The sequence below is a fragment of the Coccidioides posadasii genome, chromosome 2 (genome assembly GCF_018416015.2).
Source record: "Coccidioides posadasii str. Silveira chromosome 2, complete sequence".
Lineage (NCBI taxonomy): Eukaryota > Fungi > Ascomycota > Eurotiomycetes > Onygenales > Onygenaceae > Coccidioides > Coccidioides posadasii.
In genome coordinates, this window is record NC_089408.1 from 7,491,460 (window position 1) to 7,513,094 (window position 21,635).

Here is a 21,635-nt window from a genome sequence, read left to right on the forward strand (position 1 = left end):
GACAGCTATCGCCATCCTAGTTAATATCAGAGGCAAGAAAAAAAAGAGGGACTACCCACGTCATATGATTGCAGCCATGATCCAGTTCTACCACTCGCCAGCAGGAATAGCAGCGCTGCCATCCATTATCCTGCGCGGTACTTAGGAGCTGTTGCATTGCGGTATCGTTCGGACAATCTCCTGTATGTGCTCGCCCCTTGCAGCTCGTACAAGTTGTGGATCCGCATTCGGGACATGTGGCTACTTCACCCTCAATGTGAGATGCGTCGATGAAGGCGTTGCACCTAGGAGAGTAGCAGTATGTTCTGTTTGGAGTTTCAAACTCAATCTTCTTTTTCTCGTACCTTTGCACGAGGTCGTTTGTGAGAAATATGCGAGCGATATTGATAACAATAGGCTGTCGGCAGCAGCGCGGAGGGAACAGGGATTCGTCCTTCATTGAGGCTTTGAAGAGATCCTCCAGGCAGGAACGACAATACTCATGGCCACAGGGTACACGTGCCACCCTGACAAATTCGGTTTCTTCTCTGCAAGCGACGCAGCGACGCATTGATGGTGGTCCCTGGTGGGTTCGTCGGGCTGCCCAGGTAGACGATTCGGCTTCATCACTCTCTGAACTGGTTGTTTCTACGCCACTGATGGGGCAGTGGCCTCCGGGGCCAGTCACATATAAGATCTGGAGTTTGTACATCATCTAGTGCTATTGGTTCCGAGTTTGACTGGCGGTCCTTTGCAGCAGCCACAGGGGATCCGTTTTCCTCGCAGTAACGAGCAATTTCCCGATCTCTCATCGCATTCTCTTCGGCCACAAAGTTATCAACCAGAATTGGCCCATCAACTTGAACAGCGGTTGCGAAGCTCATAGCCATTCGTCTATCCACAAAGAATTGGGAAGCATTTTTAAATTCCTCAGTCTGCAACTGGAATGCCAACTCTTCGTCTGTAGGCTCGCGAGACTTCCCTTTAGCGGATTCAAAGTAAAGGTCGGCATCTTGAAGTTGCAGTTGAACAATGAGATCTGCCGTAGGCTGGTCAATTTCCGGTTCAGGTACAGAAGCCATTGGGAGATTATTTCAATTAAGCAAGGGGTGATAGGTCAGGAATAATGAGGTAGTTATTGCAAAAGCTGCTTTGACCTGCACGAACCTAGGTGGGCAGTCTTTGTGCTTAAAGAAGCAAGCAAGCACGGTCTCGAGGCGAGTTAGCCCACTAAGCATGGATAGAAGCTATACTCCATAGGAACCACGTATACCATTCCATTCAGGCGCTCTTATTCCCTTCCTCGCTCTCCCCTCTCTCAACCCTCCCAGCTTACAGGTCAGAAAAGAGGACGAGCTTGCATCAGATCAAGAGAGATCTGCGTCGGGAAGCTGCAAACTAACTAAATAGAAACTAGCGGCTCAATGCACGGTTCCAACTAAAATGTTGCTAAACCACTAAAAATGTCCAACACCCCCGCCCGCTCCCGCTCACTCTGAGCCTAGCCTTTCCGCAAGCTAATTTGCACAACAGGGACGGACGAGGGGATAATCAGGTTGCGGAGTTGAGCAACGCCAACTGTGGCCCTCCAATAGAATCAATTGAACATATCAAACTCCAAGGTCCATGCATGCTGGAAAAGTACACGCTGCCGGAGATTCTACAGAACCGCAGCACAGATTACGGAGTACTCCGTACGGGGTATGATAAACAAATGATAAACAAAAAAAAAAAAAAAAAAAAAAATTAAAAATGAAAAAAGAAAAGGTTGACACAAAAATTTGAAATCCAAAGCTGCAGGTGTTTTCGTTCAGAGATCGAGGAGGCTGAAAAGCTTCGAAGCCAACGCGTTGGGAAGTTGAAGCGCGTCGACCGCCAAGATTGGGGTTTAGCCGCGGTGAAGATCACGTGCAGTGAGCTAAATAACCTTCATCGCATTCGGAGCTTCCTCGGGACGATGGCAATGGCAGAAGCTATCTTTCTGTCCAACGGATGGAGATGAGATAATCTTTCGCTTGGTCTTTCAGTGTGCTTTCTTGCCTGCGGATATGTCGAATAGCTTCACCTTGCCGCTACGGCCGGCGCGACAAAAAGCTAATCGAGAGGATGACCTGGCCGTCAAAATCGCTCAGATTAACGCCCAAAAGGGTTCTTTTCGAGATGTCACTGAAGCGAGTCTTCTAGCTGAGATTGAAGCCGCTCGGGCAGTGGGAGACGGAGAGGCTGAAGCCGTAGATGTCAAAAGGGGCGAGGATGAGGAAGAAAACAGAGAAGAAAAGCTATTCAAAAGCCGGCTGGAGATTTCACAATTCGCCATGTTCGTTGTGTTCTGAGCCCACAGAGATCCATATACTAACTCCCTGCCTTGCTTCAGGAATGCCCACATGGAGGCGACTTATGCGCTTGAATTTGTTTCCCTGCTTCTATCCAAGCATACCCCTCGACAGGCGGAAACGTCCATGTCTCCGCTTCTTAAACAAAAAGTACCGCTGGGATCCCTCGGAGCGGACCATATAAAACCACCAGAACAATCGGAAACGCAGAAGAGAGATGTCGATGCTGTGTCACGTGGATGGAAGTTGGAGAGCTTTGACGCAGCGGCGAACAAGTTACTCCAGTCGGCGCAGAGGCTGGAGGAGGACATCGCAGCTGAAACAAAGTACTGGTCTGAGGTGTTGAAGATCAAAGAAAAGGGATGGAAGGTGTGTAGGCTGCCCCGAGAGAGACAGACACTAGGAGTTCACTTTGGATTCCTGGAATCTACACAAAATTTTCGGGATCGAGGATTGGCTGCTTTGCGAAAAGGGGAGGCGGGGAGATTGATTTTGGACCGTGGAATTCAATTGAAGCCCCCACGGTTCGTTCGAGTGCGAGTTCAACGGGGAGATCAAACTCTGGGATTGACTATGCCAGCGATATCTAAGCAACTCGATGATCAATGCCTAGATGGTCGAATCCGCGAAGCCAGAGATAGCCTGTATGAAGAAGAGCTGTTCTATGAACTGAACCGGGAAGCTCGTGTTCTGCTCCAGCACGGAGTTGAAATCAGACGCGATCTTATCAAGTTCCCAGCAGACGATAACAAACAAATATTTGTTGACCTGGTCGAATTAGACGAAGCGCTTCCAGAGATTGGCGGGTTGGAGCCCTTGGATAATCTTTTGGCCGAAGGTGTTGCCAAATCCTTCCGCATCCTCCTTTCTTATGCCCATCGGAAAAATCACCATCGGCGAACACGTGTGCCGCCGCCAGTGACTCCAAACAAGAGACCGGCCCCCGAATATAACATAATACGGCCCCTTCTTTGCTACTTCCAGCATAGATCGCATTACCAGTGGTTTACATCGTTTTTTGGAACTCTATCAAAGACGTTACGGTCCGCTGGTTTGAAATGCAGTTACACTCTATGCCCCTTGATGAAACGTCCGCAAAGCCGCGCCGGCTCCTCTCGGCAAACCTTGACAGTATCTTCCGTTGAAAGGCTCATAGACACTCTGATCAACCCGTCCGAGTCGATCATCAGTTGCAATCTTATTTCCCAAGGCTCCGTGTTCAGAGTACGAATCACGACCAATGTCAACCCAAACGGCCTTGGATCTGAGTTCGAACTCGTTACGAATCTTGCCCACTTCCCAGCGCAGCAGTCGCCCTTCCGGTTTGGACTGCGTGAGGATGTGCGCGATTTGATTATCCACCTCTTTACTTTGGATCTTGTTTATTTGGTCCCTTCACTAGTCAAAGGTTCCGCGAGTGCTGGTGCTTCAGAAACTCTGATCTCTCGGTATACCGGATCTCAAGCCTTCGTGGAAGAAGAATCAACCGATGAAAATGAATTTGCTCCATCGCCAGCTGCAAAACAGGATGACGTTTATTTATTACCCTGGCAGCCGACGTTTCCCCAGCAAGGCGAGCTGACTGCTTACTCTCCAGCACGTTGTCGCACAAAGAAGCTGCAGATTCAACTGCAGAGCGATCAGCTTCAACTCCGATGTTTCTGGGTAAGACACAGAGGGCCTTCAACTAAGGCAGATGAGCAGCCTGGGGAAAGACTGTTCACATGGCGCGCAGTGGACATGCTGGGAGAAGCGGAAGAGTCCTCGAGGCCTACACTTCAACGGGTGATGGAACTTTTAGGGGAGAAATATGATGACCAAACTGTCCAAAACATCGGCAGTAAATAACTAATATTGACATTTTGTCCGAGCACGAAAGTAATTTTGACACCTTTAACTCGTGTTCATGTAGAGCTGCAAGGACGCCAAAGGAGACAAGGCTGATTTCTCCGCTGATCCAGCAATTAAGCGATCGATGGATTCGACAGTGATATTACCAGATGTGAAATTCCAAACAGGATTGAGCAGAATCTTCGTGGTAGGTTTGGGCTGTTTTAAAACACAGTGACTAAAAGAGTTGTGTGTATGTACTTTACATGAATTAGCTTGCATTCACGGTGTAGTTGCGGACTGATGTACTCCGTAGACCATGAAATAGCTGCCATCATCAATTGACAACAATATCAAAGCGCTCGATCCGATACTCCGTCCAGGTCCGTAGAATTTCCCTAGTGATTGGTCGGGAAATTCAGCGGGCTCGGCGACGTTGGGCACGAGTTTGGCCGCACCAGGAACAGGTGGCGTGTCACAAGACCGATGACGAGCAACAGGTGGGTGGGTGCTCTCCCATGCCAACGCCTGTTTTTGCGCGTAAATCCCAATCATCGGTCTTGAATGATTCCAACCTGTATCGTTTTCCGAACCAACGTCGCAAGACTGCAAAGATCGGGAGCCAACTCTGGCCTCTGTCAAAATCCGGTTGTTCGCGGCTGTAGCTGTCATCACCTCCGTATCGGTCTGTCCAAACATCGCCGAAAATGACGACCCGGTACCGGGTGGAGTGTGAGTAACTCTCTGACCCTGAGTATGTCAAAAGTAACTATCTTACTGAATACTACCAAAAAACAGATGCCCTGAAGGTGAGCCTTGTGGTTATCTGCCCGCCCTTGAACCGTGGCTGACGAGACATAACCATTCAAAAGTCTCATCGGCGAGACCAACTTGTAAGTAAAAAAAGCCCCGGGAGAAGTGGCGGCTCTTTGGGAGACCTGCAGCCATTGATGCATGTAGTATTGGGAACCAGATCGAATGGATTAAGGTACAGTATTCACCGTTTGCTTTACTCCGGGGATCTATGCTAAGCCTATCTCTCAGGGATTACTTGCTGTTCCCTTTGTGCTGCACTCCCAGCCGGCTGCTGCATACAAGGAACACAGCCAAAACCTTGCTCATATTGCAGAGCGAACCCACAATCGATATGTGGAGATTATGCGAGACGTCGAACATCTTGTGAACGAACACAGTGCGTATATATAGTACCAACCCCCCTGAATGATAGAGTGCTATGCTGCTGACTGAGCGGACAGTTGAACATCAATTATCAGGCCGAAATGGCCGTTCTACACTGGGCATGCTGATTCCTTCCGTGGGGACATTTTTCACCCCTCTGCTTCTCGAGGAGGCATTCAAGTATCAAGATAAGAAACGATTTATCAGCAGTCGACGGTTTGTGCCGCCGTCGTTCAACGATATCCGCCTGACATTGAATACGGCCCAGCTAATGGGCCTTGTCCATCGCAGCCAAGTGCAGCTGATTACATTCGATGGAGACGTCACCCTTTATGAAGATGGCGCTTCGTTGACGCCTGACAATGAAGTTATATCCCGCGTTATTCGCCTATTAAGACAAGATAAGCAAGTGGGCATCGTGACTGCAGCTGGATATACCAGCGCAGACAAGTATTATGAACGACTCCATGGCCTGCTGGACATGGTCCACAGCACCACCGAGTTGACACCTGCCCAAAAGAAATGTCTGATAATCCTTGGCGGTGAGAGCAACTTTATGTTCGAATTCGATCCTAGCTCCCCTCATCGGCTGAAATGGGTGCCACGCAGCCAGTGGTTGTTGGATGAGATGAAAGGCTGGACCGAGCGGGACATCAAAGAATTACTCGATGTAGCCGAGGCTGCGCTGCGTGACTGCGTGTCGAATCTCAACCTACCGGCGTCGATTCTTCGAAAGGAGCGAGCGGTAGGGATATATCCACTCCAGGGCCATAAGATGCACCGGGAGCAGCTCGAAGAGACGGTCCTGGTTGCGCAGCAGCGGGTTGAAACGTCTCCTGTTGGCCGACGGCTGCCATTCTGCGCGTTCAACGGCGGCAGTGACGTCTTCGTCGATATAGGAGACAAGTCCTGGGGGGTGCTATGCTGCCAGAGCTTCTTCGGTGGCATTGATAGGTCCAAGACACTGCATATCGGCGATCAATTCCTGTCTGCCGGAGCCAACGATTTCAAGGTATGACGATGGTGCCATCGCAAGCGCATAAGCTACCAAGCTAAATCAAGGTTCTGTTTAGGCTCGGCTCGCGTGCACGACAGCGTGGGTCTCGAATCCAGGCGAGACCGTGCAACTGCTGGATGAGCTTGCGGCGCTAGAGGGTGTCGAATGAAGCCCCACAAGCATTACTTATTCCTCCAGCCTAGCAGTTTAGCTAAGGATATCTTGTTCTTTCACGTCTGACCATATATCAATATGTAATGAGTTCGCCATCCATCTCATAGCAGCTTGAGAATTGTGCAATTACTATTTATTTTGCCTTTATTAAGTATAGAGGTGTGCCCCAGAAAGTCTTTGCCGCGATAAGTACGGAGTAATTAGTTACCTCTAGTAATCAAGAGATAATCTGGATTGTCCCATAATGCAACATTCGTACTAGGCCCGGAGTAGCGCTGGAGGCAGGCCTTTTGGGAAGATTTTATCTCTTCTGGAGGTTTCTACAAGCCAAAACGAGATCATGAAGCGGCTGGCATAAGGCAATTTGAGGCGTAAGCTAGGGAGCCTCAAGGGAAGTAAGGTGACGTTCCTCAGTAAGAACGCGCCTCTGCCGTCATCCACGTTGACATGTGCAGTGAAAGGCGGTGATAGGATCCGACGAGGATCTGCCCTCGTCGAAGCACAAGAGGGCTGACTTCGAGATGATCCCATCGAGGCTAACGAAAAACCAAAATCAAGCGCTGGACGTCAGATTGGAAACTTTAACAACAACATAACTAGTTAAGCTTTAACATCTGTACTCCGTACGGAGTACCACGCTAGGCTTAAAACAGTTTTTTGCTGGACATGTAAGGCTCTCGACCAATATGCGAAGCTATACTCCGTACGGCCCCCCAGAACCTGAACTTTTCAATCTTGGCTCACCTCGAGAGATTGGCATCAGAACTGGGAGGAAAGGTCCAAGCTAAACTACACAAAGACTAGTGTCTGGATACACGTTCATCTGATCCCAAAAGAACGGCTTGATGATTGGTAGCTGCCAAAATCCGGCTCCACCATTCGCGGCTACTAAAATCTGTCTCGATGATTGGACGGCTGCCCAGATCCTGAAGGCGCTGCGTATCAATTGTTACTTATTCCATTCAGGCAGGCTGTTGATAACTTCGGCTCAAGCAACCAAAACCGACAGCGACACTAATATTGCAGTAACAAAATATTTAAATACCCCCAACTACCATGGAGGTCCGAATCCAATGGCCCTCGCCGCAAGCCAGCACATCTGCTGAGGCCAATCTATTGCAAAGCCTGCATCCGAGATATAAATTGCCGGACGGCCTAAAGTATGTATTCTCACCACTACTCTCCGTGACCTCAGTGCTACTCCTTGTTTCGCTCTACTAAGCTGTGCAACTCTAGATGACTTCCAACGTCCAATTCGGAACGGCGACTTCCCAGAATATACTCCTTTCCAGCATGTATTCAATGTCGCAGGAGACTACACGCAGCAATCAGGACCACATCAACCAAGCATCAGGCATTTCCCCAGTGAACTGGACTTCACAGCTCGGTTCTTCTCAGGCGACAGAGAACCTCTACGATGACTTCAGCTTTCCTGTCCATCCTTCGATTGCCCCAGCTTATACGGTCAACCCATCTTTCGCCGGAGCCCAAAGCGGTATCTGGGGAGTACACGGTGCTGCAGGGCCTGATGGGTTTGCTAGCGGAACCGTAATAGGTGGCGGCGTGCCACCTTCCTACAATACTAGCCAAGATATTGAAGGCACCGAAAAGGGACAATGTAAGGCATTGTCCATAGCTAGTTACGACTTGGGCGGCGTGGAGTCTTCAGCTTCCATCAATACCTTATCATCAAAGCGAGTTCCGCACACCGAAGATGTCCAGCAAAGGCAAGTCTAGTGCCTTATGTACTCCTCCATTCGTTTGTTCTAACGAAAGGGTATTAGAGGACACGGAAAATCATGCAATGGCACTTTTACGTGCGGATGGAACGGTTGTAAATACAAAGGAACGTTCCAGCGAACGGAGGATCTGATTCGGCACGTCAGAAGCATCCATGTACAAGCCAACTCGTATCCGTGTCCGGTGGAAGGATGCCACCGACCCTTCAATCGAAAAGACAATTTGGACATGCATATCCGCCGAAGACACGATAAGAATGTGAAAGGGTTCCCGGCACACCCCCAGTGCCAAAAATAATTGCTTGCTCACGAAGTATATATGCAGGAGCATAGCGCTTGTGGAATTACTACTATGCATTTTTCTGCATGCAATATTGGAAATAGCAACGGAGATCTTAGAAAGGCTATATATATGTTCACACACGCCCTTAGTTTTTGAGAAAAGAAATATCACATCGTCTTGGACTCATATTCCAGCATCCTGTGGGTCAGCAAATGTATCAAGTAACCGACAGATAGCCAAGTGGCCGTTTCGCAAAGCAAATTCCCTTGCGCGTTTGTACTGCACACGACCGGAGCTCATGATATCGGCACCACTCATTAGAAGGAACATCACCATATCTATACGTCCATGTTCTGCCGCGCCTTCAATCGCCGTCCTTCCTCCGACTTCTGCGGGTAAGGCATTAACTTCAGCCCCTGCTTCCAGCAACAACTGCGCCATCTCAATATTACCTCGAATGCTGGCCAATTGGAGGGCAGTAGCGCCATATGTTATGAAGGCGGGAGCATTGACTTTGGCTCCGTGGTGCAGGAGTAATTGGACGATATCAAAGCTGCTCGTTTCTGCGGCTAATTGAAGAGGTGTGCGGCGAAGGTCCTGGGTAGCAGCCTTGTTCACATCCGCTCCAAGCTTGATTAGTTCTCCAACCGCCAGAACACTATTCTGCTCGATAGCCAGATCAAGCCCCGTTCTGGAGGGCTGTGTCTTTGCAAGTGCATTGATTTTCAAATTCGGGGAATTAAGGATTAATGTGACAATGAAAGGATCGATATGGCCCATCCCTTCCACGGCAACACCAAGGGCTGATAACCCGTAGTGAAGTTTAGCCTCCAAGAACGAATAGCCTTTGAGACCGGGTTTGGCCCTAGCAATCCAATTCACTTGAACCCCAAATTTGAGCAATGCCTCGGTCTTGTCTCTTTGATTATCTGTGATAGCTAACTGGAGAGCCTCACAACCATAGCCATGGGGGATGATTCGATAGCGAGCCTGATGAGTCTGTAAAAGCAGCAGAAGTATAGAAGTTGGCCTAAAAACTGCTGCTACAAGTGCTGTCTCATCTATGTTGGCCCCGTGGTCAAGCAATTTCTGGACAAGCAAGAGGCTGCCTTTCCAGACGGCCTCGAAAAGCGCGCCAGATCCTGAAAGCATCGCATGCGGGGCATTGATATCAGCGCCGGCTTCTATCAAGATATTTATAATGGCAACGTCTCCGTTTTCAACTGCCAAGGATAGCGGTGTTCTGTCTGAATATAGTCCTTTTGCATTTAGATCTGCTCCAGCATAGATGAGTTCACGGATAATCAAAAAATCGCCTGTGTCAACAGCTTCGGAGAGGACTGTTCGGTGCTCTACATCTTCCTTCAATCCCTGCTGCTTAATCTCATTCACGGCCGCACCGCTTCTCAATAGGTGGTGGAAAAGCTCTGTATTTCTCTTTTTTATTGCGGCTGCGAGTAAATGTGGGCCATCCCCCAAAATTTCTATAGGGCATGTCCGTAAGAGGATCTCGATAACATCTCTGCTTTCGCGCAAGATCGCTTCGATTAATGATCCTTTTAGATGTTCGATGGCGTTTGGCCGAAACCGAGATTTAGGGCCAATAAGCGCGCGAAATAGACCGACGCAGTTCTCTTGGGCAGCATGTCGGAATTTGGATCCAACCGAAAAGCACTATGAAGTTCAAACTCTCCCTCTAGTGCATGTAACGCTTCAATAAGGCCCGCATCTTTGACTAGGATGGCCTTACATAGGACAGCCATGAAACAATCCTGTTTACGCTCATCTGCTGCAGCGTTCAGGAAGGCTATTACCATTGCATTGTCCACTTCTCCGATCATTCCCTCCAGCGCTGATGGAGTAACGGGTGCTCCAGCCTCGAAAACCGATTTGATAAGGTCATTGTCCCCAGTGTAAGCGGCGTATATGAGCGCTTGCACACTATTCCATGGTTCGTATTGCATAAATAGCTTTGCCACTTCCTCGGTCAAATAATCAAATTCGCGTGGAGGTCGCACTCCGCGCTCAAGCAAAAGCTGCAACACGTCATTGTTCCCATCCGAGCTCGCAATTTCCATAACTCTATCAGATACGGGGGCTCCGTATTCCATGAGAAGGCTGATTACTTCGATATCTCCATTACGATCTGCTGCTAATTCCAGCACAGTATCCCAATTATCCTCCTCCTCCTCCTCGGGCAGATCAACGTTCCACATTAGCCCATCTATCATCGCTCCAGCCTCTAGGAGCTGGCGAACGACAGCAGTGACATTTTCAACGTTATTAAGGGAAAACCTAAGAGCATGTACTAATGGAGGCGTTTTAAACAGAGGATTCACATTGGCGCCTGCATCAAGAAGAAGTGAGACTGCTAGAGCATCCCCATTAGCAGCAGCTACTGAGAGCGGGAAATCGCCAGTTGCAGGGTTGACATTAGCCCCAGCCTGTAAAAGAATTTTAACCAATGCAGCGCCATGATCGCCGGCGAAACGAACTCTTAAAGCACAAGAAAGAGCAGGAAACTTGTTGACATCCGCTCTAGCGTCCAATAACACTCTCACGAGCTCCAGAAACCCTTGCGTACATGCAAACTGAAGCGGAGTTTGTAAGTTCGTTAAGCCGATCCGCGGAGTTTGTAAGTCCGGTAAGTCGATCCGTGTGTCGGGGTCTATTGTAGTATGTTGCAGTATTTCCTGCACCGTGACGGCATCTCCAGCCTTTACAGCAAGAGGGAAGAGGCTTTCAGCAAGTGCTTCAACAGCTGGGCTTCTTATAGAGAACATGCACTTCCAAGCAGCTGGGGGGAAGTAGCTTCGGAGTTGGCCATACAGGGCTTCGTATTGTTCATCATCGATGTTAATTAGCTTGTTTGCAGCCAGATATACAAAGAGCCGGAAGGCCTCCTCCACTGCTGTTTGACTGCGATGCGCAGGGTTCATGGCTTCCATAGCCTGGTTGATCAAGCCTAGGCTACGTTTTTCTTGTACACTTTGGTCCAGTCCTTTCGAACACGCTTGGATTGTCAGCGGGTCAACAGTCCTTGTAAAGACGCTGTTATAAGTTGCTACCTGGCCATGTCAGTATACACTTCAACTATATGCAGGTCTAAGGGAAAAGGAATCACAAACGACAACCCCCCACCATTTGCTCTCAGAATAGACAATAGCTCAGCACATGGCAGTATAGCGAGCTTTTGGATACATGGCTGCATGATTGAAGAAGGGTCAAAACTCCCAGAAAAACCAAATGAGCCTGACAAAGCCGGGGATTGTATCAAGGCGAGTTCCTGTGGTGCGGCCTCTGTCTGTGGTGTTCGAAGCTTTACTCCATCGGGGGTTTTTGGTGGTGGTCCTAGATCGGAAAGGTATGTCAGATCAGTTAGCTAAAGGCGCCTTCATATTTACCTTCATTGGTTATGCCCATCATTTCCGACAGTCTCATATATCGGGAGCATTGCCTTTTGAACTTCTTTGGACAGATGACTCGTTTGTTCAGGAGCATTTCTGTCTCCTTTTGCTCTCTTTTTCTTTTTAGTGTCTTGTAACCCACGATCCTCCATTCCTCCTTCTTCAACTTCTTACGGAATCCCCATTCTTTGAACTGAGCCTCGTATTGACACTCCCTTTTCAAAGTCAGTTGAGGGTAGGTAGGCTCGTTTGTCATAAAGGATCCGTACGTCGCTTCCAGCCCCTTCGGAATCATCGTCGTCCGCACCTCTTTGAGGCTCATGTTTTGATGTAGGTATAAGTCCTCCAAAATGTCCTTGTAGTTGTCCCAGCAAATAGGTCCTAAACTCGCCATGGTGAGTCGGTGCAATCCCTGTGGTAGAGGAAATTGTCTTCGACAAACATGCATCCGCAGTCAATGCAGTCTGTTTCTCCGAGAGAAACCCAAGAAGAAGAGAGAAGTTCCAGATCAGTTTCTTTTGGAGCTGATCCGAATGAGCAATCGCCTTCTGAGCCGCCTTGTTGTCTTTAACGGACATATTAGACAACAGCTGTGACGCAAGAGCTCAAGTCACCCCATTGGTCAGCTAAGAAGACTGGAGCCTTGTGCTACAGTGGCAAAAGACCAAAACCTCCCTGCGCCCAAGCTGCGAGGCGCAAGCCGCTTGCAGGGCTTCTGAGTCCAGGGCCAGTGAGGAAACGTCCTGATTGCGGTCCCCCAATTCCGATCTGCTTCGACGAAAACCATACCGTCACTCACACCGCCATTCTTGGGTATCTCAGCCTTGTCTCACCCCGAGGCAATTTCAATTGACGTGTCATTTTGTCGCTTCTACTGTCGAAGAGAGGTGTATGCAACTGTGAAGAATAACAAACATAGGCAGGGAAGGTTATGCATTTCAAAGGGCGCTAACAAACAGCAATTTTTCTCCAGTAGGGGGTCAATCAGATGTTCATTTGACGAACCAGGGTTGAGTTGATTTGTACCGAATTGATCTTCACTGTTAGAACCATGCTTCAGGAAGGCTCATGAGTTAAAGCCAGGACACTTTTTAAAGAATTCAACAACCTTTTGAGGGAAATATAGGAGAAGGCAGTACTCCGTACAGAGTACAGGACACAAATATTTCTAGTTCCCTTAGCTAAAGTGCAGATAAGGTGGTTCTGGGTTCCCTCCTATTCTCCTTACCTGATCGTTGCCAGGCGGGGCAAGCGAGAGGATATACCAGCGAGTCGCTTGCGCTAAGTAATCCGGATCAGGAACAACTAAGTTAGTTAAGTGGATCTCTTAAAAAATTACCTCTGGATCAGGAATATTTTTTGATCACAAATTGATTCCTCCTCTTCTACGGAGTACGGAGTACAATTATATCAAAAGAAAAATCATTAATACAAATAAAGTGAACTGATTATATTAGGCCCAGTCTGGGTGCCAAATCGGCAAATCCCCCGTACAGGCCCCGGGCGGCCCGGGCGCCACCATAAGATCCCGACGCCCCTGGCCCGGAAATAGACAAGAGTGGCCGTACTCCGTACAGGGACTCTTTTTTTTTTAAGCGCCGGGCGCCCTGGACGCCCTGGGCACCCCCCCGGGCTTATTAAGATTTTTGCCGATGCAAAGTGGCCTGGGTGCATTTACTTATGTTTAGGCTGCGGCCAGACCCAGCTATACTCAGATTTTGGGTGCCATGGTGTTCATCCAGTCAGGTCAGATTGTCTTAGAAGTTCTGGATCCACGGATAAGCTTATTGGCTCCTTCTCTTTGGATAGTGATACTGATCCTGAGATATCCATTTTATGACTTTAAAGAATGGGTGAGAAAGACAGGTCAAGGGCTTTTGTGATCACTTGAATGTGATTGTGTTGAATGCGAAAATGACTGCGTTTTGGCTGGTGAAGTTTATCTTTAAACTACAGCCACCGTGAGACTTTACTAAAGCTGGTGAAATTGTTGCCAAATTTCTTGCTTTAACTTCTGAATGAATTTGTTTGAAAAATTGTTTTGTGAATGTTGGATATACCCAACGCTTGGTGTGCATTGTTAACTACGTTAAAAATCAAGATTACCCACCAGATTATACTGAATTAGGCAAATAGTGGAATGTTGAAATGTTCAAATCAATGTTGCTAAAATACATCTATTTTTGAAATGCAAATTCGCTTGTCGTGTTTGCTGGTCAAGAAACGAAGTGAAGTGTTTTGGAGTTTGCTCTGGAACTTGGATGGCTGTCTTGACGATGACATAAGTAACCAGCTCACGAGCCAAGCTAAGAAGATGACAAAAACTCACAATCACATGTCGTGGTCGATCTGCCATCGATGAACGTGGGAAAATTGGCAAATCAGACCTCACTGGTGTGCTGGCGGGCAAGATTCTGAGAACAGGCCCGGTTCCAGAGAGCCTGTGTTGTCACTTCTGACATTGAACATCACCGTTGTCCGCCTCACACAGGAAGGGTTGGCTGGTTAGGTTCACTACTAACTAGGTTTGTTATCCACCAACAAGCTCAGCGTTAACTCTCCACCCACGTTGCGGATTCACGGGTTGGTCTGTCACTTGGGTGGGACCGTGCCATGGTCGAACTGCCTTCCAGAGAAGCGGCGGAAGAGCGAAACAAACCCGGCGTCCAGCAGCGCGCGAACTCCCGGCGAATGACATCCCGCCGTAGCAGCACCTCGCTTTCTCCCTCGTTCGTCGGAGGTGTATGAACCTGACGACCACCATGCCTGCGGCTGTGGCGCCCGACCCTCCAGCGCAGCTCGCCGTCTCGTCATGGAGCTTGAGCGAGAGCAGTGACGCAGCTGGTGCCTCCAGAACCTCGTCGTCCTGCCGGGCTTCGTCGCCCTCGCACTGCCCGACCCATGCCTGGAATCCGGACCCACCGCCCTCCTCCCTCCAGCCCGTCTTTTCTTTTTCTCCCTCCATGCCGCCGCCCTGCCCCTCCCCCGCGATCTCCTCCTGTCCTCCCAACACCCTCTCTCCTCCAAATCTCCTCCAGGGCATTGTGTCCCAGCTCGCCATGGCGTCCTACATCGGGCGTCTGCTCCTCTACCTCTTCCAGGTCGTGCCCAGCCTGCTCTACTGGGCCATCACCTTCACTACAATCACCGTCCCGACAGCTCTGTTCACCCTCTTTTCCATGAGCTTGACCTTTACCATGAACTTTACGACACTGTGAGTCCTTTCCTCTTACCTGAGGCGCTCAGCATGCTGCCAATCCCAAACCCCCCCCCCCCCCCCCCCCCCCCACAAAACTGGGCGCTAACGCTCCTCGAATAAAATAAAAAGCCTCATAATAGTATTGCTACTTGTATCTACCGTTAGCTGGTTCATCCGTTATCGATTTCTTAATATCTACTCCCGGTTACCGCCAGAGCCGCAGAGGAAAGAGCCCGAGATAGACCTCTTTCCCGACTCGCAGGATGGCGACTCAAAACCTGGCTTGTCCAATTACCTTGACGAGTTTCTCAGCGCCATAAAAGTGTTTGGCTACCTGGAGCGGCCCGTCTTTCATGAGCTTACACGAACAATGCAGACACGGAAGTTGATTGCCGGTGAAACGCTGCTGTTGGAAGAGGAGAAAGGCTTTTGCTTGGTCGTCGATGGATTGGTCCAGATATTCGTCAAGTCGATCCAAGAGCGGGACGATGATCGGGATGGCTGGCAGCTGGATGAAGCCGTTGAGGATTCGGTCGATGAAGATGATGAGATTCGGCGTCGGGGTCATCAGGGATACCAATTGCTCACTGAGGTGAAAAACGGTGCGTCGATGTCGTCTCTCTTCTCGATTCTATCCCTATTCAGCGAAGATATCAAATTACGTCATAACGAAGATATGGAGTCAAGCTCCTCAAGCTTTAACAATGTCCCCGCACCCGATTCAAACCCAATGAGCCCGGCTCTTCTTTTAGAGAGTCCCACGAGGGTGAGCTTTCCCGATCAGCGAGATATCCCAACGCAGCCAAGCGCAGACACTCTGCCCAAGGTCTCCCCTCTAGCTTTGGAGGGAAGCCCCGGTCCATTCGAGCACGATCCAAAGCCCCGCGGCCATCGACGCAAGAAGCCCTCAAGGCCTAAACGGGCCAAGTCCGTTCATCCCGACATTTTGGCCCGAGCTATGGTGGATACTACCATTGCAATTATTCCTGCGAGTGCTTTCCGACGCTTGACCAGGGTGTACCCGAAGGCTACCGCCCATATCATACAGGTTATTCTCACGAGACTCCAGCGCGTTACATTTGCTACTGCGCATTCATATCTCGGATTAACCACCGAAGTTTTGAGCATTGAGCAGCAAATGACCAAATATACATCCTTCGACCTACCTAACCACCTTCGTGGAGCAGCGTTGGATAAGCTAAAGTCTAAATTTACAAAAGAAAAGGAAAGATTAGGCCCCGAGGACGGGACAAAAGGCATTGCGCTTCACAACCCGGCTCTCAACCGGAGAAGAAGGTCTAGTAGTTCACTGAGAAAAGATGCTGCATTACATGCTAAGCTTACAGCGGTGCGAGGAAAAGGGTCAGCTTCGAATCCTATTCGATATGGTGATCATGAATCCACCGGTGTTAGCCCTGGAGACTTATTATCTACCATACAACTCTCGCGCTTTGGCCCTCGATACGGAAGCGAGCGGTTGAACGGGAGGAGCGTCTTTTACGATGCAGCTTCTGGCATGAAAACTCCTGCTGGAGGGCCACCAAGTCCACTAGCGACCCCTGGACAACCGCTGTTTAGATTTCCGGCTCAAAATGTTACCTTCCAAAGACAAGATTCTTTGGATCAGGACGCTATTTTCCGTGAATCCATTCTTGATTGCATGATGAAGGCACTGGGGCTCACGGGAAGCACCCAAGACGCCTTGCGCAAAACGCATAATTCCGGGGATGCTTCCCCTCACCTAGTCTCCTACGACTCACGCCGTCAGAAAGCCGTTTTCAATAACGCCTTTGGTTTCATAGACCCATATGACGGCTTCGGCGATGGAGATTCTGAATCGCTCATGTCAATGTCCGTTACATCTGCAGGGGGCACGTCCCCGGTTCATAACCTTAGAACTGAACTACAAGATGAAATCGAGATAGTCTACTTTCCCAAGGGCTCCGTGCTCATAGAACAGGGGGAGCATAATCCAGGCTTATACTATGTCATTGATGGCTTTCTAGACGTCGGTATTCCTGTCAATGAAAAGGGAGAAGATCTTATAGGTTCTTCTCGGAGACCTACAGCCGAGGACATTCTACTACCAATTACAGGTAACGCCTCAAGGGTGTCATCAACGCTTGGTACCGCACATAACCAGAGGAAGAAGGCCTCCCGGCGTTCCTTGTATATGGTTAAGCCTGGCGGTGTTGAAGGATACATTGGTTCTATAACGTCATATCGATCGTTTACGGATGTTACCGCAAAAACGGATGTCTATGTTGGGTTTCTTCCACGAGCGGTGCTGGAGAGAATCGCTGATCGATATCCTTTGGTCATGCTCACGATGGCAAAACGGTTGACGACGGTCCTACCACGACTTATTTTACATATTGACTTCGCTCTCGAATGGGTCCAAGTCAATGCTGGACAAGTTATACACCATCAAGGGGACGAGAGTGACGCAATTTACATCGTCTTGAACGGTCGACTCCGTGCCGTCCTTGATAAAGGAGATGGAAAAGTTAGCGTCCTGGGCGAATACGGCCAGGGCGACAGCGTCGGAGAGTTAGAAGTCATGACTGAATCGACACGGCCCGGTACCTTGCATGCAATCCGTGACACAGAGCTAGCGAAATTCCCTCGGACCTTGTTTAATAGCCTTGCTCAGGAGCATCCTGGCATAACAATCCAAATTTCAAAGTTGATAGCCCAACGGATGCGTCACATAATAGACAACCCACTTGAAAAGGGCAGTGACAAAGGCAGCCCAGACAGCGCCAAGCCGACCACGTCTACTTTGAATTTACGAACCGTGGCCGTTCTGCCTGTTACCGCCGGTATTCCTGTGGTTGAGTTCGGGAACAGACTGTTGAATGCCTTTAATCAGGTCGGCGTGACGAATGGTGTCACTTCCCTCCACCAAGCCGATATTTTAAACCATCTTGGCCGACATGCGTTCAGCAAGATGGGTAAGCTTAAACTCGCGCAGTATCTCGCAGATCTCGAGGAGAGATACGGAATGGTTCTGTATGTTGGAGATACAAGCGTCAATGCACCCTGGACCCAAACATGTATTGCCCAGGCGGATTGCATTCTTCTTGTCGCCCTAGCCGAAGGTTCTCCTGCGATTGGTGAATATGAGCGCTTCCTTCTTGGGATGAAGACGACCGCAAGAAAAGAGCTTGTTCTTTTGCACGCTGAGAGATACTCCCAACCTGGTCTCACCAGACAATGGTTAAAGAATCGGATGTGGATTAACGGAGGTCATCATCATATCCAAATGGCGTTCCGTCTGACAGCGGAACCCGTCCATCCAGAGACTAAACGCCTCGGCGCCGTGCTCAAGCAGAGAGTTCAAGTCATCCAGGCTGAGATTCAAAAGTACACCTCTCGCAGGATTCGCCAGACGCCAGTTTATTCCACATCGACCCCGGTCAAAGGTGATTTCCACCGGCTCGCTCGTCGTCTATGCGGCAAGTCTGTCGGGCTAGTGCTGGGTGGTGGAGGCGCAAGAGGTATTGCCCATATTGGCGTGATAAAGGCACTGGAAGAGGCTGGAATCCCTATCGATATCATTGGAGGCACATCCATTGGATCCTTTATTGGCGCATTATATGCTCGAGACGCGGACGTTGTCCCCGCATACGGCCGCGCGAAGAAGTTTTCAGGACGCATGGCCAGTATGTGGCGTTTCGCTTTGGATCTCACTTACCCCTCGGCTTCATATACCACCGGTCACGAATTTAATCGCGGAATATTTAAGGCGTTTGGGAATAGCCACATTGAAGATTTCTGGCTAGAATTCTATTGTAATACGACTAATATCAGCAAGTCACGACTTGAGTTCCACTCGTCTGGCTACGCGTGGCGGTATGTTCGTGCTTCTATGTCTCTAGCAGGCTTGATACCTCCTCTCTGTGATGAAGGTAACATGCTACTTGACGGTGGATACGTGGACAATCTCACGGTTGCACGCATGAAATCTCTCGGCGCAGATGTCATCTTCGCCGTTGACGTTGGTGCGATCGACGACAACACTCCACAGGGATATGGTGATTCCCTTTCCGGCTTTTGGGCGTTAGTCAACAGGTGGAACCCGTTTTCCTCCCTCCCTAACCCGCCAACACTCTCCGAGATCCAAGCTCGACTCGCATACGTTTCGTCCGTGGATGCTTTAGAACGGGCCAAGTCTACGCCGGGATGCCTTTACATGAGGCCCCCGATCGACGCCTTTGGGACTCTGGATTTTGCAAAATTCGACGAGATTTACCAGGTTGGGTACAAGTTTGGCAAAGAGTTCTTGGACCGGTTGAAGAACGAAGGTGGATTGCCGATTCAGGAGGAGACGGAAGAGAAGAAGAAGCTAAGACGGACGATGGCACCGCGCCGGGCGAGTATTTGATCCACTCTACGAGAAGTGGCATGTCCATTTGTGAACAGCGAAAAGAAATATTTGATGGTGGCTTAAGGGGCTTTTAGGTGTGAATCTCAAGGTGGAAGGGGCGCCTTTTCGGTTACTAAATAGCATCTGGATAGTGGCTGATTGCCGATCCATGTAGATAATAACCAACCTATATGTATTTATATAAAAGGCTCGTTTCTAATATACATAGATAAGGTCGCGTTCTTTGTATCGCCGATGCATGTCCCATCGGGACGCAGGAGAAAGAGGGTAACCTTGTCCGGAAGTACCACAACATTTACATGCCTGTGGGCGTCGAGGCGAATAGTTCGAAGCTCACCAGAGTTAAATTTAAACACAATGCCTTCATCAAATCTCAAATAAGAAGAAAGCGCAAACTCGTAGGATTCAATTAGGATTATCCTCAATATGAAATCTGATACCGGATTCCTCACATGATGCCCGGAGGGATGCAGTGGCCCCATAGACTCCTTGCTTGATCTTGTAAACTCGCGGCCAAGTAGAGTGGTCCTGGGGAGCCTCCCGATCGCCGAATGTACCTCGAAGTACTATCTCAACAAGATTAGGCGTCCGCTCTTGTCGGTTGGCAACTACCATATGAAGTTGCGACACGAGAATTGGAAGTAAAAGTTCAAAGCAATCTGCAATGCGTAAAGTCTCAAGCGTAAATGGAAGAGTGTTCGTTAGAGGGGTGGCTGGCGGGGTGATAGCATCAATACCCATATCGAGGAGTTGGGTGTACCTGAGATGAACGTTCCTCAGTGCTGTAAACTCGACCAGAGATCCGAAGTACCTATCCTCGGATTCGGTGCACAGGGAATAATGGCGGGAATCGTAATCTAACCAGAGGCTTCGGAGGGTTGACTTTGCCCCTTCAAGAGACCTACGAAATGCACATGGGTCAAAGAAGTCTCCAGGAACTCCTCCGTCGGCATGTTCATACTTAAATAACTCAAGGCGTGCACAAGAATAGATTGCATCGAACATGCCTCGTTTGCCATTGCTCGCAGAAAACTCGATCTCTGTGACATTCGAGGTGCGGAGCAAAGGCTTCTCGCTCTGCGGACTATCGACCTCGCCTACAGAATCAGTTTCGCAGAGGTCGTCCTCGACGGGGTAATCTTCCGTGTGATTATGCCGCCATGAAAGCTGCGGAGAGATGGAAGCTTGAAGAACGGCAAGACGCGGTATAGCCTGAGACCTCCCTCGTCTACATCGTACCACGAGATGGAAATATGGGACAGTGATGAGAAGATAGGTTTCTCTAGGAACGGTTTCTCTCTGCTGATGGCCCGCCCCACTATCCTATCAAAATGTTTTGCGCCATGGCGGACGTTCACTTTTAATTCTTTGAGGTTACAGAATTGTGTTAGGATCAAGGCGATCCACGGGTCTTCATTGATGCTTCCCAAGAGGTCTTCACTCCACTGATCCTGTTCTCCCTGGTGATGACAGACACCTGATAGTGCTGACCGGGTAAGAGGCGAGAGGGTATTTGATTCAGCCACGCCTCCATACCCAAAAGGTGAGCCAATGGCTAAGACCCGCACCGCTGATGCCAATCGGGGATCTTTAAGGATGAGCTCAAGAAAAGAGCTCAGTTGAGAGGGGCGCCTGTCGAGCGGACCAAGGTTCATGAGCGACAGAGACCTGTAGAGGTAAGGCAGCAGGAGGCAATGAAAGCGGCGGCAGCAAAGAACAAGGCTTAAAAGACTCTTATGTTGGCGGGTTTGGAGGGCGACGAGGATGAGGCTATCGTCTGGGAGAAATGATAGCATTTGTCGGCTGAACTGATGGTCAGTTACTGCAGTCAGGAAAGTTGCTGATGTCGTTCCCGATGGGAGGGCGATATCTACAAATCCTCCGATGCCGTTGTGGCAGACAGCTTTGAACACAGATGAGCCAAGTTCATCCCGCGGCTATTTTCGTTGCCCCATCGAGTGTCCTCTCATGAAGGATGCGGTGATCAGGCACCCGCCACATGCAGTGTTTTGGCACTCCGAGTTGGACAGGCTAGAGAAAAAAAAAAAAAAAAAAAAAAAAAAAAAATAATAACAGAAAAGACATCATCCGGAGAAAGGATGTCTGGACTTAAAAAATATTTAAA

General features: G+C 49.3%; 9 protein-coding genes across 9 annotated transcripts; 4 read left to right on the forward strand and 5 right to left on the reverse strand.

The window, feature by feature from the left end:
• Positions 1 to 347: 347 nt before the first annotated feature.
• Positions 348 to 1,061, reverse strand: D8B26_004874 (uncharacterized protein; the record flags this gene model as incomplete). Its single annotated transcript, XM_003070620.2, has 1 exon — positions 348 to 1,061. One exon carries the CDS (start codon positions 1,059 to 1,061, stop codon positions 606 to 608), a length of 456 nt encoding a protein of 151 aa, XP_003070666.2. The 3' UTR covers positions 348 to 605.
• A 909-nt stretch (positions 1,062 to 1,970) lies between these two features.
• On the forward strand, positions 1,971 to 4,475 carry SRB4 (RNA polymerase II mediator complex subunit). Its single transcript, XM_003070621.2, has 2 exons — positions 1,971 to 2,296; positions 2,354 to 4,475. The coding sequence occupies exons 1-2, from the start codon at positions 2,028 to 2,030 to the stop codon at positions 4,158 to 4,160; spliced, it is 2,076 nt and encodes a 691-aa protein (XP_003070667.2). The 5' UTR covers positions 1,971 to 2,027; the 3' UTR covers positions 4,161 to 4,475.
• A 164-nt stretch (positions 4,476 to 4,639) lies between these two features.
• Positions 4,640 to 6,695, forward strand: ISN1 (IMP 5'-nucleotidase). The gene is made up of 5 exons (XM_066124625.1): positions 4,640 to 4,874; positions 4,941 to 5,130; positions 5,187 to 5,334; positions 5,399 to 6,333; positions 6,395 to 6,695. The coding sequence occupies exons 3-5, from the start codon at positions 5,301 to 5,303 to the stop codon at positions 6,485 to 6,487; spliced, it is 1,062 nt and encodes a 353-aa protein (XP_065980706.1). The 5' UTR covers positions 4,640 to 4,874; positions 4,941 to 5,130; positions 5,187 to 5,300; the 3' UTR covers positions 6,488 to 6,695.
• Positions 6,696 to 7,785: 1,090 nt separating this feature from the next.
• D8B26_004877 (uncharacterized protein) lies at positions 7,786 to 8,229 on the forward strand (the record flags this gene model as incomplete). The annotated part of the gene is made up of 1 exon (XM_066124626.1): positions 7,786 to 8,229. One exon carries the CDS (start codon positions 7,786 to 7,788, stop codon positions 8,227 to 8,229), a length of 444 nt encoding a protein of 147 aa, XP_065980707.1.
• Positions 8,230 to 8,289: 60 nt separating this feature from the next.
• Positions 8,290 to 8,589, reverse strand: D8B26_004878 (uncharacterized protein; the record flags this gene model as incomplete). The annotated part of the gene is made up of 1 exon (XM_066124627.1): positions 8,290 to 8,589. The coding sequence occupies one exon, from the start codon at positions 8,587 to 8,589 to the stop codon at positions 8,290 to 8,292; it is 300 nt and encodes a 99-aa protein (XP_065980708.1).
• Positions 8,590 to 8,697: 108 nt separating this feature from the next.
• D8B26_004879 (uncharacterized protein) lies at positions 8,698 to 11,453 on the reverse strand (the record flags this gene model as incomplete). The annotated part of the gene is made up of 2 exons (XM_066124628.1): positions 8,698 to 10,039; positions 10,141 to 11,453. The coding sequence occupies 2 exons, from the start codon at positions 11,451 to 11,453 to the stop codon at positions 8,698 to 8,700; spliced, it is 2,655 nt and encodes an 884-aa protein (XP_065980709.1).
• A 19-nt stretch (positions 11,454 to 11,472) lies between these two features.
• On the reverse strand, positions 11,473 to 12,369 carry D8B26_004880 (uncharacterized protein; the record flags this gene model as incomplete). The annotated part of the gene is made up of 4 exons (XM_066124629.1): positions 11,473 to 11,865; positions 11,919 to 12,136; positions 12,191 to 12,333; positions 12,364 to 12,369. 4 exons carry the CDS (start codon positions 12,367 to 12,369, stop codon positions 11,579 to 11,581), a joined length of 654 nt encoding a protein of 217 aa, XP_065980710.1. The 3' UTR covers positions 11,473 to 11,578.
• A 1,918-nt stretch (positions 12,370 to 14,287) lies between these two features.
• On the forward strand, positions 14,288 to 19,682 carry NTE1 (phosphatidylcholine and lysophosphatidylcholine phospholipase). The gene is made up of 2 exons (XM_003070624.2): positions 14,288 to 15,135; positions 15,250 to 19,682. The coding sequence occupies exons 1-2, from the start codon at positions 14,666 to 14,668 to the stop codon at positions 19,505 to 19,507; spliced, it is 4,728 nt and encodes a 1,575-aa protein (XP_003070670.2). The 5' UTR covers positions 14,288 to 14,665; the 3' UTR covers positions 19,508 to 19,682.
• Positions 19,683 to 19,915: 233 nt separating this feature from the next.
• Positions 19,916 to 21,165, reverse strand: D8B26_004882 (uncharacterized protein; the record flags this gene model as incomplete). The annotated part of the gene is made up of 2 exons (XM_003070625.2): positions 19,916 to 20,828; positions 20,918 to 21,165. The coding sequence occupies 2 exons, from the start codon at positions 21,163 to 21,165 to the stop codon at positions 19,916 to 19,918; spliced, it is 1,161 nt and encodes a 386-aa protein (XP_003070671.2).
• Between the last annotated feature and the right edge of the window lie 470 nt (positions 21,166 to 21,635).

Bases quoted from the DNA above. Each gene is read 5' to 3' on its own strand.
- SRB4 (XM_003070621.2), top strand. From the start codon at position 2,028: ATGTCGAATAGCTTCACCTTGCCGCTACGGCCGGCGCGACAAAAAGCT. The intron at 2,297-2,353 runs GTTCGTTGTGTT...GCCTTGCTTCAG, and splicing joins GAGATTTCACAATTCGCCAT to GAATGCCCACATGGAGGCGA.
- ISN1 (XM_066124625.1), top strand. From the start codon at position 5,301: ATGCGAGACGTCGAACATCTTGTGAACGAACACA. The intron at 5,335-5,398 runs GTGCGTATATAT...CTGAGCGGACAG, and splicing joins ACATCTTGTGAACGAACACA to TTGAACATCAATTATCAGGC. The intron at 6,334-6,394 runs GTATGACGATGG...GGTTCTGTTTAG, and splicing joins CCGGAGCCAACGATTTCAAG to GCTCGGCTCGCGTGCACGAC.
- NTE1 (XM_003070624.2), top strand. From the start codon at position 14,666: ATGAACCTGACGACCACCATGCCTGCGGCTGTGGCGCCCGACCCTCCA. The intron at 15,136-15,249 runs GTGAGTCCTTTC...TAAAATAAAAAG, and splicing joins ACCATGAACTTTACGACACT to CCTCATAATAGTATTGCTAC.